This window comes from Pleurodeles waltl, chromosome 4_2 (assembly GCF_031143425.1).
Source record: "Pleurodeles waltl isolate 20211129_DDA chromosome 4_2, aPleWal1.hap1.20221129, whole genome shotgun sequence".
NCBI classification, from domain to species: Eukaryota; Metazoa; Chordata; class Amphibia; order Caudata; family Salamandridae; genus Pleurodeles; species Pleurodeles waltl.
In genome coordinates, this window is record NC_090443.1 from 949,762,495 (window position 1) to 949,780,243 (window position 17,749).

General features: G+C 45.7%; 1 protein-coding gene across 1 annotated transcript in view; it reads left to right on the forward strand.

Annotated features, from left to right (window-relative positions):
• Positions 1-17,749, forward strand: part of POMGNT1 (protein O-linked mannose N-acetylglucosaminyltransferase 1 (beta 1,2-)) — a 217,391-nt gene that overhangs the window by 172,779 nt on the left and 26,863 nt on the right. Inside the window, exon 18 of the mRNA XM_069232761.1 lies at positions 17,663-17,707. Within this exon, the coding sequence (XP_069088862.1) occupies positions 17,663-17,707 (45 nt within the window). The remainder of the gene's footprint in view (positions 1-17,662; positions 17,708-17,749) is intronic.

The window sequence follows — 17,749 nt, forward strand, 5'->3', positions numbered from 1 at the left end:
CATATTTGGTGTTCAGTATGTTCTGTGAGTTAAAAAAAAAAAAAGTTGTGAACTTTCAAAGTAGAACTTTTGTGATTGAGTGAGATCAATAGACATGATTGCACTATAGTTGACGTCTAGAAAGGGGTAGACACTGTTTTTTTTACTCACTTAAAACATGGGAATAGTGTTGCTTTGCAGTGTTTTGTGCAGAGTTCTGGGATTATGTTATAGTTGTGCCTATTTTTCAAGACTCTCAGTTTGGAAAGTACCAACCAGGTTATTAGAACAGGGTTTGCTTCTGATGTAAAGAGGCAAAACTGTTCCCCAGTCGCTATATAGAAGGGAATTCTCTATTATTTGAGACTAAGGGATAAATCTGTACTTTGTTCTGGTGGCCTAACATAGACCTTAAAAGAATACCTTTTACAAGTCAGCACCTTAATCAAGTTAGTAGACAAATCTCAATATATTTTAAAGCATGTAACTGATCAGTTAGCTATCCCCATGTGCCATCAATCAATCAATCAAAGGATTCATAAAGCGCACTACTCACCCGTTAGGGGCTCAAGGTGCTGGGGGGGGGGGGAGGAGCTACTGGTCATAAAGCCAGGCGTTTCCTGAACGTCAAGAGGTCTTCGGTCTGGCGAAGGTGGAGTGGTAGGGAGTTCCAGGTCTTGGCGGCTATGTAAGAGAAGGATCTTCCTCCGGCGGTGGTGCAGCTGATGGGGGGGGACGGAGGCGAGGGTGAGGCTGGCGGAATGAAGATCGCGGGTGGGGGTGTGGAAGGTGAGTCTGTCGTTGAGGTAGGCTGGACCTGTGTCGTGGAGGGCCTTGTGTGCATGGATGAGGAGCTTGAAGGTGATCCTTTTTGATATTGGTAGCCAGTGTAGATCTCTGAGGTGGGGGGAGATGTGGTTGCGGCGTGGGACGTCAAGAATGAGGCAGGCGGATGCGTTCTGGATTCTTTGCAGCTTTGTTTGGGGTTTGGTTGTTGTTCCTGCATATAGGGCATTTCTGTAGTCCAACCGGCTGCTGACCAGGGCCTGGGTGACTGTTTTCCTGGTTTCGACGGGGATCCACTTGAAGATCTTGCGGAGCATGCGTAGAGTGTTGTAGCAGGAAGAGAAGATGGCGTTGACCTGCTGAGTCATGCTGAGTGTGGGGTCCAAGATGAATCCCAGGTTTCGTGTGTGGGTGGTGGGTGAGGATCCTAGGGAAGTGGGCCAACAGGAGTTGTTCCATGCTGAGGGGTTGGTGCCAAAGATTAGGATTTCTGTTTTGTCTGTGTTTAACTTGAGGCGGCTTGATTCCATCCATCCATCCAGCTGGCGATGGCGTGAAGTCCATTGTGGAGGTTGTTCTTTGCAGTTGTATGGTCTTTCGTGAGGGAGAGGATGAGCTGAGTATTGTCTGCTTAGTAAACTATGTTGATGTGGTGGGTTCGTGTGATGTTGGCGAGGGGGGGCCATGTAAACGTTGAAGAGCGTGGGGCTGAGCGATGATACTTGGGGGACGCCACAGATGATTATGGAGGCTTCTGACAGGAATGGTGGGAGCTGGACTCTCTGGGTTCTGCCTGCGAGAAATGACGAGATCCAGTTGAGTGCCTTGTCGCGGATTCAAGCATTGTGGAGGCGTGTGCGGAGAGTGTGATGGCATACCGTGTCAAAGGCTGCGGAGAGGTCCAGGAGGATGAGTGCTGCTGTTTCTCCTTCGTCGAGCATGGTCCTGATGTCGTCTGTGACCGCAATGAGTGTGGTCTCGGGGCTGTGGTTTTTGCAGAATCTGGATTGGGCGGTGTTGAGCGCCTTGCTGTCTTCCAGGAACCGGGATAGTTGGCTGTTCACGATTTGTTCGATGACCTTGGCCGGGAAGGGGAGGAGGGAGATCGGCTGGTAGTTCTTGGGGTCGTCTGAGTCTGCCTTTGGTTTCTTCAGCAGGGCGTTGACTTCTGCTTGCTTCCATCTTTCTGGGAAGGTGGCTGACTCGAAGGAGCTGTTGATGGTGTTGCAGAGGTGGGGAGCGATGATGATGTTTGCTTTATTGAAGATGTTGTGTGGGCAGGGGTCCGATGGTGATCCGGATTGGATGGAGGCCATGGTGTTGGCGGTGTCTTCTATGTTGCTCGGGGTCAAGGTGTGGAGGAGGTGGGTGTTGCTTGGGGCGTTGGGTTTGTGGGTGTTTGGAGTCAGCTGGTGGGTCTGGGGGTTGAAGCTGTTGTGGATTTCTTCTATCTTTCGACGGAAGTGGGTTGTGAGTGAGTTGCAGAACTCCTGTGATGGCGGGGGTTCGTTGGAGCAGGTTTTGGGAGTGGAGAGCTCTTTGATGATGCCGAAGAGCTGTTTACTGTTGTGAGCGTTGGTGTCAATGTGGTTTTTGAAGTGGGACCTTTTAGTGATGTGGATCAGTTGGTGGTGTTTACGTATGGCATCTTTGAAAGCGATGTGGTTGGAGTTGGTAGGTTCAAGGTGCCAGGTTTTTTCCATTCTGCGACATAGCCGTTTGGATTCCTGTAGGTCTGGGGTGAACCAGTTGGCCTTGATTCTGTGGAGGGTGTTTGGTTTTTTTTGAGCGGTGCGAGGGTGTTGGCGCAGTCTTCTATCCAGCGATGCAGGTTGGTGGTGTCTGTGTTGGGGTCCAGGGTCCCAGGGGGTGGGGCCCGGGCGAGGGTGGAAATCAGTTTATCCGTTGATATTTTGCTCCAGTTACGTCGGGGGGGGTTGTGTGAGGTGGTGGTGAGTGGTAGGAGAAGTGGATGCAGCGGTAGTCTGTCCAGCTGAGTTCGGTGGTGTGGCTGAAGGTAACGTGGTTGCTGGCTGAGAAGATGATCGAGTGTGTGGCCTGTGGAGTGGGTGGGTGAGGTGACGAGTTGTTTGAGGCCGAGGTTGTCCAGCAGGTTGGTAGTGTTGCCATAAAAACTAAAGTGCCTTTAATATCAAGGATATGATTAAGTAAATATGGTCAAGTTCGGGATTCCTGCAATTGACAATTTTAGTAAATAGAAGTATGTGGACGGATTCTGTAACATTGGTGAAATGTTTAACGTGCATTTTCAGCAGAGAGAGGTTTGAGGATTCATGGGTAATAATGGAGTGCAACTACAATCTGAAATCAGGAGGGTCTTTTTAAAGAGCTCAGCAAGAGAGCATAGGCAGACTTCTCTTTATCGTCTCAGTGGTTTTGCATAGAGAGGTTATGGGGATATTAAGGGTGCAGTTCATTTGCCCATTAAGAAATATTTGGTTGGGAGGACAACCATAGGGAGACTTTGTGGGCATGTAGGACTTCTTCCAATCAAGCTGCAAGTAATCTCCCTTTTTATGACAACTGATGCTAGAGCCCAAGGACACACCAGCCTTGATCAAGCTTTAGGAAAAAAAAAAAGTGAGTTGGCCCACTGGTGAAATCAAGAGCAGAATGGTACGAGGCTCATGACAGTCCATTAAGTGCTCTGGTTCTTGCTTAAAGAGCAGGTTGAGGCATAAGAGACAAACGACCGAAGGTGTGTAAAGGAGATACTTTTAATCAAGTTCAAATGTATGTTAACAATTGTACATAGTGCAGTATAATTGAGTGATAGCAAGGTGTGGCACTAAAGTAGAGTAGTATCCTGCATCACTGGAGAACTCGTTCTGATATGAAAGAGCGAGTGGAACATAGGAACATGGGTGATAGTTAGATAATTGATACATTCAACTAACGTCTCCATTCTAGTACAAAGTAGAGAATTTTGAAGAGGAGGAAATGTGTGAAGTTTTTGTTATAGTAGGTGGAAGAATTAGTTTGTAGTTGTTTCCAACCAGCGAAAAAGTAGGGCGGAGAAGTTTCTGAGTGTGTCCTCTGAGCCTTGATTGGCTGAATTACCAAGGCCTTTCCTGATCATTCCACCACCTGGCATGATCTTTATATGCCAGGACGAAGTAACTCAGCCACTGACGTCTAGTATATGACAGATCACTGTTACACCTAGAGGTGGCACAGGGTGTCTTCCAGCAGTGGGGAGAACCCTGGCTCAGTCATTTCTTCACTGTCGAGCGTGCAGTTTGAAAACTTTTTCTCTCCGTTGTTCGCAAGAAGTCTCTCCCTCTGAGAGGCTGTATGCCTTCTCAGGGCTAGAAAAATCCACTCGAGGACTTGCATTGGCAAGTCTTATTTGATCAGGTCAAGCTATTTTTTTATACTTAATCGTCCCTTCTGGCGAATTGACACTGAATGCGTGTTCTGTTCAGTTCAAATGTGGAGGGGAAATAAAATATGCCTTTACATCTTGTTCTTATGTCACATTTGCTCTGTGTTCATAGACACAGGTCAAAAGTCAGTTTTTCTTACAATTAATTTTCCTTCTGACTGCAGTGTTCCAGGACTTTGTAAGGTGAACTGTGTGACCTGCTGCTTAGAATGCAAAATAAAAGGATATAGGGTGTCAGCTTTTTCCTAACACAACATTTAAATGAGTAAGTCAACTGAGCAAACATTTCAAAATATATTTCAGTAGTTGTGAAAGCCCTTTTTTAATATTTGTGTGATGAAAATAATATTTCAATAGGATGAAAACAAATCCTAATACGTTACATGTTGATGTGCATAGGATATGTTTCCTGAAACCCAATTTTCAAAGATTGTTAATTCAGTTTCTAGTTTTATCTGTAAAGCTGCAAGTTAGTGGAGAGGTTTTTAGAGATTTCTTGGAAAGTTACTGTGTGTAGATGACAGTATGGTACTGCATCATGGTTTAGTAATGTATTTATTAAAATTGGGTGTTTAAACAAACTGAAAAACACTCCTGCCCTGATGGCAATGTTGTTAGTAAACTGAAACAAGTTCTAGGTTATGTGGGCTAGACGTCATGGGTATGTGGGCTAGATTCTTGTGATGCATGCAGCAAACTTTAGTCTACTTAAACAAAAGAGGGTTTTTTGTTCTACAAAAATGCTGAGCTCACTTATTTAAAGGTGCAATCATATGTGAGAATGACGAAAAAGGCAACTCTGTAAACTATTTGCCTAGGATCACACAATTTGAGATCTGTTTACGATTCAAGTACATTACAGTTATGTCGAGTAGTTTATTTAAGTTACTCGACCTGCAGGTCTAGTAACATTTTTCTGATTTTTCGAGCCCGGTTCCTGCTGCTACTTCTCCTGCCCAGAATTCTGAAGAAGTTAAGGAATAGCCGGGCCCAAGTCATCCTAGTGGCTCTGGATTGGGTCAGGAGAGATTTGTACCTAAGTCCTCTGGGCATGAGCATTGGTCCTTTGATCAGGCTACTGTTTTGGAAGGATCTCCTGTCACAGAAGCAAAGCATGGTATTGCACTTGGGCATGCATAACCTGCACCCACATGCGTGAAGATCACACAGTGGCAATCTCTTTTGACCTCTCCTGCGGTCAGTGACCTCATCCTTTCAGCCAGGAGCCATTCCACAAAATCAGTGTATTCAGGGCTCTGGTATAAGTTTGTGATTTGCGCGCACCTGCCAGATAGGTCTGTTACAGGCCGAACATTTTGGATATACTGTTTGTTTTGTGTTTGGCCCAGGAAGGATTTGTTGTGGGCACTGAAAAAGGTTATTTGTCAGCCCTCTTGGCCTGTGGACCCACCTCTCCTTGTTTGATTCACCTGTTGTCATAAGTTCCATTAAATGTTTGCAGCATATGCTTCTACTAAAGCCCTTTGTGATGGCACAGTGGGACTTAAACTTGGGATTTACTATCCTGATGTGTACTCCCTTTTGAACCAATGCACAGCTGTCCGTTATGCCTACTCACCTTAAAGATCACCATTTGATTTTTATAATGTCCGCAATACTGGATGAGTGAGCTTCAGGCCTATCAGTCCAGTCTCCTTACACCACCTTTTTTTTTCTAGACAAGCAAGTGCTACAGACTTGCAGTGTTCCTGACAAAGGTAGTGAAACCTTTTCACGTTGGGCAAGCTGTTGCTCTTATGACTTTGTTTGATCCACCTTATCCCTCGAAAGAGAGACTCCATTGTTTGGACCCCGAGAAAGGGATCAGTTTTTACAGTAATCACAGTAAAGAACATCAGGTTTATGATCAGCTCTTCACAGGGTTCTCTGTGGCAAAGAAGAGCAAAGTAGTGCAGAAGCGGACCATCTCACAATGGATATTCCTCTGTATTGAAATTTGCCACACTTTGGCAAAGAAACGGCCTCCAGCAGCTCTGAGGGTATATCCCACCAGAGCTAAGGCTGCTACTACTTCTTTGACATGTAGAGTGCCTTCCTGGATACCGGTCAGGCAGCTCTGTGAGAATCCATGCACGCCATCATGCACCACTACTGCCTTGTCTGTCTGGTGTGCCAGGATAGGCATTTTGCCCATTTCATCCTGCAGGACTTATCAGATAGTGACTTCTAATTTGCAGATTTCTTACCATAGAATTTACCTGAGGCTTCAGTCTGGATCTGGAGATTTTTCTCCGAGCAGTACTTCTGAGCTCCGACAGGTGGCGTCCTTTGACTCAGTGTTCATCGCTGGCATTGAGGTTGCCGGATATGAAGTTGGAGGTCCTAAGTAGGCGCTACCCCAGCATGCTGAGGTCAGTTCTTTTCTTTCTGCACCAGCCTATACGCAGATCTGAAGAAGAGCTGCCTCTAGAGTCGCTTTTTGACTGGTTTTTGGACCTTTGTCGAAGTTTTTTTACTTTTAATTTGTCGAGATGTCGTCATGGAAGTCCGGCTTCAAGCTATGTGATTTTGGTCATCAGATTATGTCTGTGACTGATCTGCACCATGTGTGCTTGTGGTGTTTGGAGCGCAACCACAACTCGAAGTTGTGCTCAGAGTACCGGGCCATAAACCCGAAGGCTTTGATGGTGCGGCCCCTCATGCTCATGGTGGCCCAGCGATCTGCATCTCTCCGTCTCGCCTGAGAGGAAGGTCGCAAGTCCGCTCGCGGAGCCCTCACCACTCTTCAGTGTCTCGCTCGAGATCTTCGAGACATTCGGGTAACAAGGAGAAGCCGAAACGTTCTCAGACTTTACCCCGTCAGTCGGATGACACTATATGGGACAATGAGCGCCGCTGCTCTAGGCCTTTGTCCTTGGAGCCTGCTTCAGGGTCGACTCTACGCCTTCCAGAGTTTCTGGGAGCTGGGGACACCACTGCCCAATTACGTGAGTTTTATGAGGCCACGCGCCTCATATTTGGGCAGACCGACCCTGCCGGGGTACCTTTGGTCCCTACTTGGTAGGCAGGGGCCTCCTCTGGTTCTGCGCCGCTGGCTCCGGCCCTGGCGGGCACCCTGGGATCCTGTTCCAGATCCAAACCAGCATCGGTCGTGCCACCGCGATCTTCCATGATGACTGTTTCGACGTCGATGCTCCCAATGCCGACAGGGCCCACAGGATACTCATTGCCGACTCCGACACAGAGCCGAACTGGCATTGCTCGAAACCAATTCTAAGAGGGGGACTTTGCTCCCTTGGGAGGATCCTGACCCTTATTCCTATGGTACGGATACGGTGAGAATATGGAGGGGTTCCTCGACCTTTTAGAATACCAGCTTGAGGACCCCATGGATTGGGCTCCTGAACTGGCCAAAACCAGTGACCGGACGCTGGCATGCTTTCTCCCCCTACCGTGGCTACGGAGGATGGAGCTTCATATTCAGTGGTGGTGTGGAGGGCGGCCGAAGTCTTGGGCCTTTAGCTGCCCTCAGTGGGTTTCAGGGCTTACCTCCTGACAAACGTACTTCAACCTGGGCCTGCCACCTCTGAACCCTTTTTGCCATTTAATGAAGCCCTCACTGATGTCCTGCTGGGGACGTGGTCCAAACCCAGCACAGGGGCTCCTGTAAACAGAACAATTGCCCACCGCCATAGGCGGGTGTCTGACGACCCAGCTTTCTTAACCGAACAACCTACCCCTGAGAGCTTGGTGATCCAAGCCTCCACATCCCATAGCACATTTACTTCCACTCCCCAGAATAGGGAATCAAAGAGGCTGGATCATCTTTGGAAGATGTTTTCTTTCTCCAGCCTGGCATTGCGGTCTGTGAACAATGCATGCCTTTTGGGCCATACACCCATAATTTATTAGACACGGTTGCGCAAGTGCTGCAGGTGCGGTAAGAGTCCCGGGCCATTCTCACCCATGCTGTTACTGACCGGAGAGACGCAGCAAAGCTCACAATATATTGTGAGCTGCATACGACAGATGCGCTGGGTAGCTCGGTTGCTTTGACAGTGGCTTCGAGGTGCCATGCTTGTTGAGGCCATCTGGCTTTTCAGGGGATGTCCAATTCACTCTTACAGACATGCCCTTTGATGGCACAGGTCTCTTCGGAGACAAAGCAGACTCGGCGCTCAAGCACTTTAAGGAGTCTCTGACTATGGCCTGGTCCCTAGGCCTCGCAGCTGCCCCTAGCCCACCTCAGTCTGCTTTTTGCCCCTTTCATGGCTATGAAAGGGGCATCCAACCACATCCATTTCCACTCAGCCACAGTGCTGTGCATGCTACAGAGGTTCAGCATGGGCGAAGGCATGGGATCTAGCATCTGCGTGGAGCCAGCGGTCTAGCCAGTCCACCGCCCATCCCTCCACAGCAGCCTCCAAACCCTCCTAGTCTTGTGCTTTCCGAGACCAATCAGAGGCAGGATTCACCATCACCTGCCCCGCTGGCAGTCCATCGCTTCGGACAGGTGGGTTTTGCAACTGGTCTGAAGAGGCTACTCCCTCCCCTTCGATTCTACCCATGCCATCATACCCTCCGCAAGGAAGTTGCAGCTCTCTTAGCCAAGAGAGCCATAGAGGGTGTCTGTGCCAGAAGGCCAAGGGAGCCATAGAGGGTGCCTATGCCAGAATTAGGTTGTGGTTGCTGTTTCCGCTACTTTCTGATACCCAAAAAGAAACAAGGGCCTTCACCCTATCCTAGACCTTCAGTCCCTCAATCTCTTCCTCAGAAAAGAGGAGTTCAAAGTGCTCACTCTGGCTCAGGTTTTATCTGTCCTGCACCCAGGAGACTGGATGGTAGCGTTGAACTTGAGGATGCTTATTTTTATATTCCCATCCTACCTGCCCACAGACGCTACTTGCAGTTCGTGGTAGGCCAAGAGCACTTTAGTTCACCATGCTCCACTTTGGTCTCGCCAGTGCCCCTTGGATGTTCACCAAGGTGATGGCGGTGGTCACAGCTCATTTGCGCAGGTCAGGGGTTTCAGTCTATCCCTACCTCAACGACTGGCGGCTGAAGGCAGGCTCGCCCCAGGCTGTCGTCTCCCACCTCCAGTCTACAGCAGACCTCATGCATTCACTTGGGTTCACTATAAATGTGCCAAAGTCACACCTGACTCCCTTTTAGACACTCCCTTTCATCGGGGCTGTTCAGGACACCGTGCAGTTTTGGGCTTATCCTCCTGAGCGGGGAGTCCAGTATATTCAGGTTATGATACCGCTGTTTCAGTCTCTATCCTGGATTTCAGTGGGAATGGCCCTGAGGCTGCTGGGCCTCATGGCCTCCTGCATCTTGCTGGTGACACATGCCAGATGACATATGCGGGCTCTGCAGTGGGGCCTGCAGTTCCAGTGGGGGCAGCATCCGGTGAATCTCTCCGACATGGTCCAGCTCTCGAAGGGCACTGCGCAAGATCTGCAGTGGTGGTTGACAAACTGTGATTTATGTCTGATACAGATCCCTCTCCCTTCCCCAATCAGACCTGGGAGTAGAGACAGATGCGTCATTTGTGGGATGGTGTGGCCACATGGAAGCAGCAGAGATCAAAGGCGTCTGGTCTCCGGTGGAGTCTGGGCTCCACATCAATGTTTTGGAGCTCCAGCCATCAGACTGGCATTAAAAGCATTCTTTCCCTCTCTCAAAGGGAAAGTGGTCCAGGTGTTCATGGACAACACCACAGTCATGTGGTTCTGCAACAAGTGAGGTGGGGTCATGGGCCCTTTGTCAAGTGGCTCTGCGCCTCTGGACATGGCTTGAACATCAGGACATTTCCCTGGTGGTTCAACATCTGGCGGGCTCTCTGAACGCCAGAGCAGACTAACTCTGCCAACAATACCTAGCCGATCACGAATGGCGTCTCCATCCAGAGGTGGCGCTAGGTCTCTTTCAACCGTGGGGAGAGCTTTGGTTAGATCTGTCTGTCTCTGCATAGAACACGCAATGTCTGCAGTTTTATGCGTTGGAGTTTCCAAAGTGGAACTCTCTCAGCAATGCTTTGTCTCAACTCAGGCCTCCTATACCCCTTTCCACTCATACCACTTATGCCTAGAGTTCTCAGGAAGATCAAGAATGACCGGGCCCAAGTATTCCTTGTAGCTCTGGACTTGGCACGAAGGATCTGGTATCCTGAACTATTGAGCATGGCCATAGATCCTCTGATCAGACTGCCCTTTCGGGAGGATCTTCTGTCGCAGCAGCAGGGAATGGTTCTCCACTAGCACCTCTCCAGTCTCCGCCTTCTTGCAATGTCGATTGAGCGGCAGCAGTTGACAGCTGTAGAACCTCTGCCCAGAGTCTGTGATCTTATCTTGGTGGCCAGGTGGGCCTCCACTAAAACAGTATACGCCTGTAGATGGAACATTTCTGGTATGATGCATGGATAAATCTGTTGACTCCCTCTCTGCCCGTTTCAGAGATCCTTTTGTTTATACTTTCTTTGGCCCAGCAGGGCTCTGATTTGGGCACCCTTAAGGGCTATTTGTCTGCCATCTCAGCTTTTCTGAGATTGCCTGATCCAACCCTCTTTATTTAAGTCTCCTTAAGTCAATAGGTTCCTTAAGGGTCTTACCCACATGTTTTCTCCTTAACCTTTTTATCATGCCCCAGTGGGACGTGAAATGTGTTTCTCACTTTCCTTATGTGTGCTCCTTGGGTATCTATTCTAAGGTAAGGAATCTGCAACTAGCAGTTTCGATCAGATGAACAAGTTACATACCTTTGGTAATGAATTATCTAGTAGAGACATATTCTAGTTGCATGTTCCTTACCGACCTACCCATCCTCCCTGCACTGCAAACTGATTTCTAGGGTCAGGGACTTCCCCTTTTATGGCCCTAGTTCTGGCACACTAGTGTCCGTGTCATTCGTGGCTCTGCGCTTCTGGTGTGGAAAGTTGTGCAAAGAACGGATGTCAGCGCGCCACATATCTGGCGACCGTGCCGCCAACAATGAATGCAGAGTCGACAGACACTATGTTACAGCACGCAGAGGTACTGCTAGAAGAAACCTCTCCAGATCCAGGCTAACGCCTGGGGGAAATTCTAAGGTAAGGAATCTGCAACTAGAATATGTCTCTACCGGATAATTCATTACCGGCGGTAAGTAACTTGTTCTTAAGTTTTAGCCATTCCACGGACCCACCATCTCAAGAGGTACTACTGTGGCATCTATTCACAAGGTGAGGAATATGTGGTTAGAAGTATCTTTCAAAGGAATGAGCCACTTACTTTCTGTAACAATATTTCTAGTGAATACTCTAACCTCAGATTCCTCACTGCCCGCTCACCTCCCTGTCCTGTGCAATAGTCTCCTTTTCATTTATTAAAGGTCCCAACTTAGGACTGTGCACAATGGTTTTTCCAATTTTCTGATAGGCTCCATGTCTGATGGCACAGACAAGCTTATAAAAGAAAGGGGCATAATCGCACCTGGCTCTTTATGCGGCTCTGCTCTTCACTTCTGGAATGGAACAGTTTTCAGTGAGTACCACAACACCACCTACTGGCACGGAGGAGGATTGCTTTTTGAGTTTTCTTGATCAAGACTGGTGCCTGGGATTTTTGGAAGGGTAGGAGCTGCCTTTTGATTACATTTGCTCACTTGTGTTTCTTGCCCTTTGCCATGCCCCCTGCTGCCCTGAGGGCAAAGTTGACACTGGAAGGTCAAAATTACTATTCTAACTCCAGTCCTAGAATATTTGGAGAAACAGCAACTTTCCCCCAAATATTCCATGAGGCTTATTTAGTATTCAAACTCCAGTCCAAGAATATTTTGGGGAACGTTATACATTCCCTAACCACTTTTAGGAGTGGTTGAAAAGTTGTACTTTTGATTAGTAGAAGGTGCTGCCCTGAGGGTGCAGCTCAGGGCAAAAAAACTAGGAATGCCATTTAGTATTCACCAGAAAGAGTTACAGAAGATAATTAACTTTTCACCTAATGCTAATGGCTGTTTGGTGAATCATTTTGCCTCCTAGGAAGGCCTTGCATTGGAATGCCCAAGGGACTGGTGTACAATAGCTTATCGCATTTTCTTGGTCAAATCCAGTCTTTTACCTCACATGTGCATTCTATACAAAAAGCAATATTTTATTTTTATTCTCAGCAGCAGGTATTTATTTTATGCATTTTCCATGGCTCGAGTTTGAGCCTGAACTGTGATATCCACTATACTGGATTTTCTTTTTGTAGAGTGTGATGGCCTGACCCCAAGATTACTGTTCCGAAGTCTAGGAAGATGAACAAAAACTGCAATCTTGTGATACTTCTGATTGGCTGTATTAGGGTCGGGCCTAATTTTCTCTGACATTCAAGACTTTCATAGCATTCAAATTTCACTTTGTGTATAAATATAAGCGAACATATTAACATTATTCTGCCCGTTTTCAAATTTATTGATTTTGTCTGTTGAGACAAATGTTAATGTTTCTTGAAGTGATAAATTGCCAGTACTCTTTACATTGTCACTGGCTTCCACACCCTTTCTTGTACATGGCAGTGTAAACTGTTTCACATCAAACATCTGGTGAGTTTATGGTTAAACTGTACATTCTCGAAAATGTAAACTAATAAATGCATGGTAGATTCATTGGCTTTCTAGCCATGAATGAATGCATGCATGCTTGATTCCGTCATAGAATGTGTTTCTATTGTCTTCGGATGCTCTGTAAGTGCACTGTACACTATTGACATCTTGTGCATGTACAGCTTTAGTCCAAGCCTTTGTACTTCATTTTCCTGATGCGGACGTGGTGCAGATATAGGATGTTATCAGTGTATGATTGCACATGTCACAGCTAACTTCCACTTACTCAAAATGAATTCCAAATTAGCAAATTTATGAAAACTCCCAAAAAGTCTTAAGACTTGTGCTTGGTGCTCTGAGTTTAAGCATTCCCCAGTGCTGGGCAATTCCTTAGTCATAACCTGCATAACTCTGATGGGATTTCAGTTAGAGGAACTATGCTTCCTCTCGTGTTAAATCTTACAGCAGTCTAACTTCAGTTAAGTAGATAATACACTATTCTGGTTTTATATCACTGAAGGGATCATTCAGACGAAAAGGTTCTTCTTTGAGTGCAATTTCCTACAGTTAAATTAATATCTTTGACAAGTGAGACCAGCTTCTTGGTGAGACGTCCATTATTCTAAGGCTATGGACCATTCGACGGTTCCTTTCATTCATCCTTATCGCCATTCAAGAAATATGCAAAGTCCTGTAATGAACTGTTGCACCATACTAAGTTATAACTGTTCAACTCAAATTCACACTTCAAATTGTAACAACTAACTGTTATAGATCATGTGAGATCATGGCAATAAGTGGCAATATTGCATGTGTTGGCACATCAAAGCCAAATCCATTTGCTTTACCAGTGCTTGTTCTTTGCTGAAGTATTTTATATGGTCAATTGTTGGTTTATATTGGTCAGAAATTGGAAAAATGGCTTTGCTATGTATATTGTACTTACCTGCACAAATTTCATTTGTGTAGTCTTCACTAATACTATCCACCTTTAAGTTCATTTTTAGGTCTTGGTACAGCAAAGACCTTTTGATTTTACCAAAATATATATAATATACTTATATGGAGGGGCTTTCAGCCACCTCTCTTCATCCATTGGTCCGTTGTTGTGTAATTTACATTTTGCTTGTGCCCACTACAGCATATAGTGTGGGGCAACCTACTGAAGCCGCTGGTTAAATTCTCTTTGACTGACTGCATTTTGCTCTCACATGGAGCACATTCACATACAAGCTAGTTCCCTTCCCTTTATAATTACTTTAGTGTTGCCTTTGTGTTAAGAGGACACTTCTGAAGCAACAAAAGGGATCTCAAGCACTCAACTCGTTTATTAAAGAATAGTTCACGCATAAGTCTTCCATCAAAAGTAGTTTATTCTTGTATATCTTGACACAAGGATTCATACTTTCCTCCAAACTAGTTCCATCACAACTGCATCAAAGCCTGGTTCCATCACAAGAGCATCAAAATCAACATGTTTCATCCACGTCAGCAGTATAATTGCAGACTTCATCAGGGCTCACACTTCAATTCTAGCAAACACTTCTCCAGGAAATAAAAACAGTCACCTAAAATCGAAAGGCGATGTATAGTGTAACATCCAACTTACTGTCACCTATGTATAAACTTCCTGGAGAGTGCTTCAACACCAGCACTTGGAGTATCACAAGTTGGGGTGCTTTGTTGTGATAAGACGTATGCGAGTACTATTCTGTAATAAACAAATGGAGTCCCTGAAATCCTTTTTGTTTCTTTGTTGGACTCCCTGACTGAAGAAGTGGTGGCTATTCTGTATTTCGAACACCCAGAAGAATTCTGGACTGAGGTACTTTGGTAGAGACAAGAATATTAATACTGGAAGTGTGTGCACCGTATCCCCAGCCACCAATCAATTTTGTTTTCACTTCTGAATGACATTCCATCTTTGTCTGATTCCCATCACCTGCCAATGCAGTTGTAAATTTTTCTTGGATGTTTTGCATTTCTGACTGCTACTATTTCACAGCATACAGATTGTGTCCATTTGAAACTGTTCTGCATTTTTATCCTCTTTTTACTTTCTTTTCCATAACTGTTTTCCTTTTTTTCTTTTCCTTTGCCTTTTTTCATTATTTTTCTTTCTTTCTGTCTTTCTTCCTTTCCTTGTCTTATTCTGTCGGTCTTCCTTTGTCTTTCTTTATTTCTTTTTTTCTTTATCTCCTTCTCTGAATTTTTTTTGTTTTTTTGTTTTTTTAAGGTCTGTGGCAGTAAAGACCTTTTGATTTTTCTAAAATTATATGTATAGCATAGTTATTCATGCGGGTTTCAGCCAGACTTCATCCATTAGCATGTGTTTGGTGCCATTCACATGTTTCCTCCCCCATGCATAAAGGGGCACTTTATCGGCCCACTTCTACTATTGGCTGACTTCACAGCGAGTTATGGAATGCTGTGCATTTCATAAGAAACACATCCTCACATAAAGCAGTTCACGTCAGTGCCCTGGAATACTATGGTAATGTGTGGATATTTTTAGACCAAAAAATATATTCTCAAAAATACATGTTTGCAAAAACCATGACAAAACAAGAATTTGGCAGAAGGGTGACGGCCAATCCCATATCGATTGGCTTTGCCAGTGCTTGTTAGTAATGCATTCTGATCTTTTGTGTGTGGAGGAGGTGGTGGGGGAGGAGTGAACTAAATAATTCTGAATGTAATGAAAAAAATTAAGTAATACCAATTGAGGATCATGGATTAGTTTTCAATCTGGAGACAGTGAACAGATAGGTTTCCAGTGGCAAATCTTAATGCATCAGCCCTTCTTTACAGAATGACTACTTTGTGTGTCAATTGACCTGAGAGTTGAATGTTATCAGATTGCAGTTGTTCACAAAGATGGGATGTTGCTGATGTTGCATGTAGTAGGAGTAGGCCATTATCAGTTTGAAGTATGTATGTGAAAGCATAGGCTTCCACTTCAATATATTTTACTAAGGGTCTATCAGTGTTAGTTTCTGTGGAGAACCTCTGTGCACCCTTAGCTTTATGTTGGGTTAGTTCAGGTTTCCACCTTAGAAAGCTGGCCTGGTGTGTGGTGAGCACCTATGGTGTTATCACCTTATACCAGTTCCAGGTATCCCCTATTAGTGAAGTGTAGGCAGTGCCTGGGAAGCCAGGGCTCTCTAGAGGTAGCTGTGGATAAACAGCCATGAAGTATCTAGTAGACATGCAAAGCTTATGCAATACCACTATAGTAACACAGCACTTGAACACATGAAAGAACTACACAGTGTTACAAAAATAAAGGTACTTTATTACAGTAACACAAATACTAAAATACTGTATATGCAATACCCCAACTGGAGGTAAGTAAACACACTATTATATTTACATTAGCAATCAGGAAATAGCATAGAAAGCAATAGGCATTGGTTAAAGCATCAGCAAATAGTCAGGGCCCTAGGGGGAGGGCCAGACCATATACTAAAAAAGTGAAAAGTGAAAGGCCTGGCCACTCAGATGCTCCCAGGGGCCTCTGCCCACCTTGGATTCAAGATAGCAGAATCAAGTAGGCACCTGGAGGAGCTCTGTGCACCATCTGTGGGGTGGTGATAGACAGGGGAGTGGTCACTCCCCATTCCATTGTCCAGTTTCACACCACAGCAGGGACCGGGATCCCGGAACTGGTGACAACCGGTTGATGCAAGGAGGGCACCAAATGTACCCTCAAAAGCATACCAGTTGCCCTCCCAAGCCATGTAACACATATTTCATAGGGAGCTGGTGTTACCTCCCTCTCCCACAGTAAATACTTTGTTCTGCCTTCTTCTGCCTGAGCTGGTCAAGCAGCAGAAGGGCAGAAACCTGTCTGAAGGGTGGCAGCAGTACGGGCGGCGCAGAAAACCCCAGAACACTAGTAGGAGCAATGCTTGGGGGTCCTCTAAGGGGCCCTCAGCGTGTATGGAATCATACAACCAATACTGGCAACAGTTTTGGGGTTTGATTCCAACATGTTTGATACCAAACATTCGCAGGTTCGGAGTTACCATTATGTAGCTGGACACAGGTAGAGTGATCCGTGACCAGTAGACTGGTAAAACAAAGTCCAGTGTAATAGAGCTGGAGTTTGTAGGGGCACTTCTTCTCATGCAGGGGTGCCCTCACACACAGGTACCGGCCCTTTGGGGTGACTTACAGTAACCTGTAGTGAAAGGGTGCATGCACCTTTTCACGCAGGCTGCCATGGCAGGCCTGCAGACACATTTTGCATGGGCTCCCAGGGGTGGGACAATAGATGCTGCAGCCCATAGGGAACCCCTGGTGCCCATATGCCCTGGGTACCATATACCAGGGACTTATATGGGGGCACCAGCATGCCAATTGTGAGGTGTGCTAAGTCCTAAGCAACCAAATTTAGAGGAAGAGGGGACAGTCACAGGGGTACTGGTTAGCAGGATCCCAGTGAACACAGGTAAAACACACTGACAGCAGGCAAAAAAAAGTGGGGATAACATCTCAAAAAGAGGGTACTTTCATACATCCACATTTTAGAAGTCTGAGAGATGTCCTAGAATCTATTCTGGCTCGCTGCAAAAACGTTTCTGAAATTCAAACTTCAGTGATGTGCGTTTCTAGTAAGAGCCACTTGCAGTCTTACTGATTTCCTTGAGTGTCATGTGGTCATCAGTAGTCTTGATTTTTCAGTTTCTTCTGATTCTCTGCAGGATAAACTGAAAGCATCTTCTGCCTATTCTTTCAAGGGTTGTGTAAAACTATTTCCTTTCTCCTCATGTTTATGAAGTTGTGTTTTACTGATTTTACCCTAACATACCACTTAATAAACATTTGCAGATTAGTTTACTTTAATCCATATAAAAGGAAGTTCAGTAGCTTTCTTTTCCCCCATCAAGTCGGCCACGTACACATTTCTTTTAAAGTTACTTAGATTTTTTTAATATTACTTTTGCTCTCTCTTTTCAGCTTGAAAAAGGACGCCTACGAAGTTGAAATCAACAGACTTTTGAGGTACTTTTATTGGTTATTATAAATGATAGGGATATAATTTGT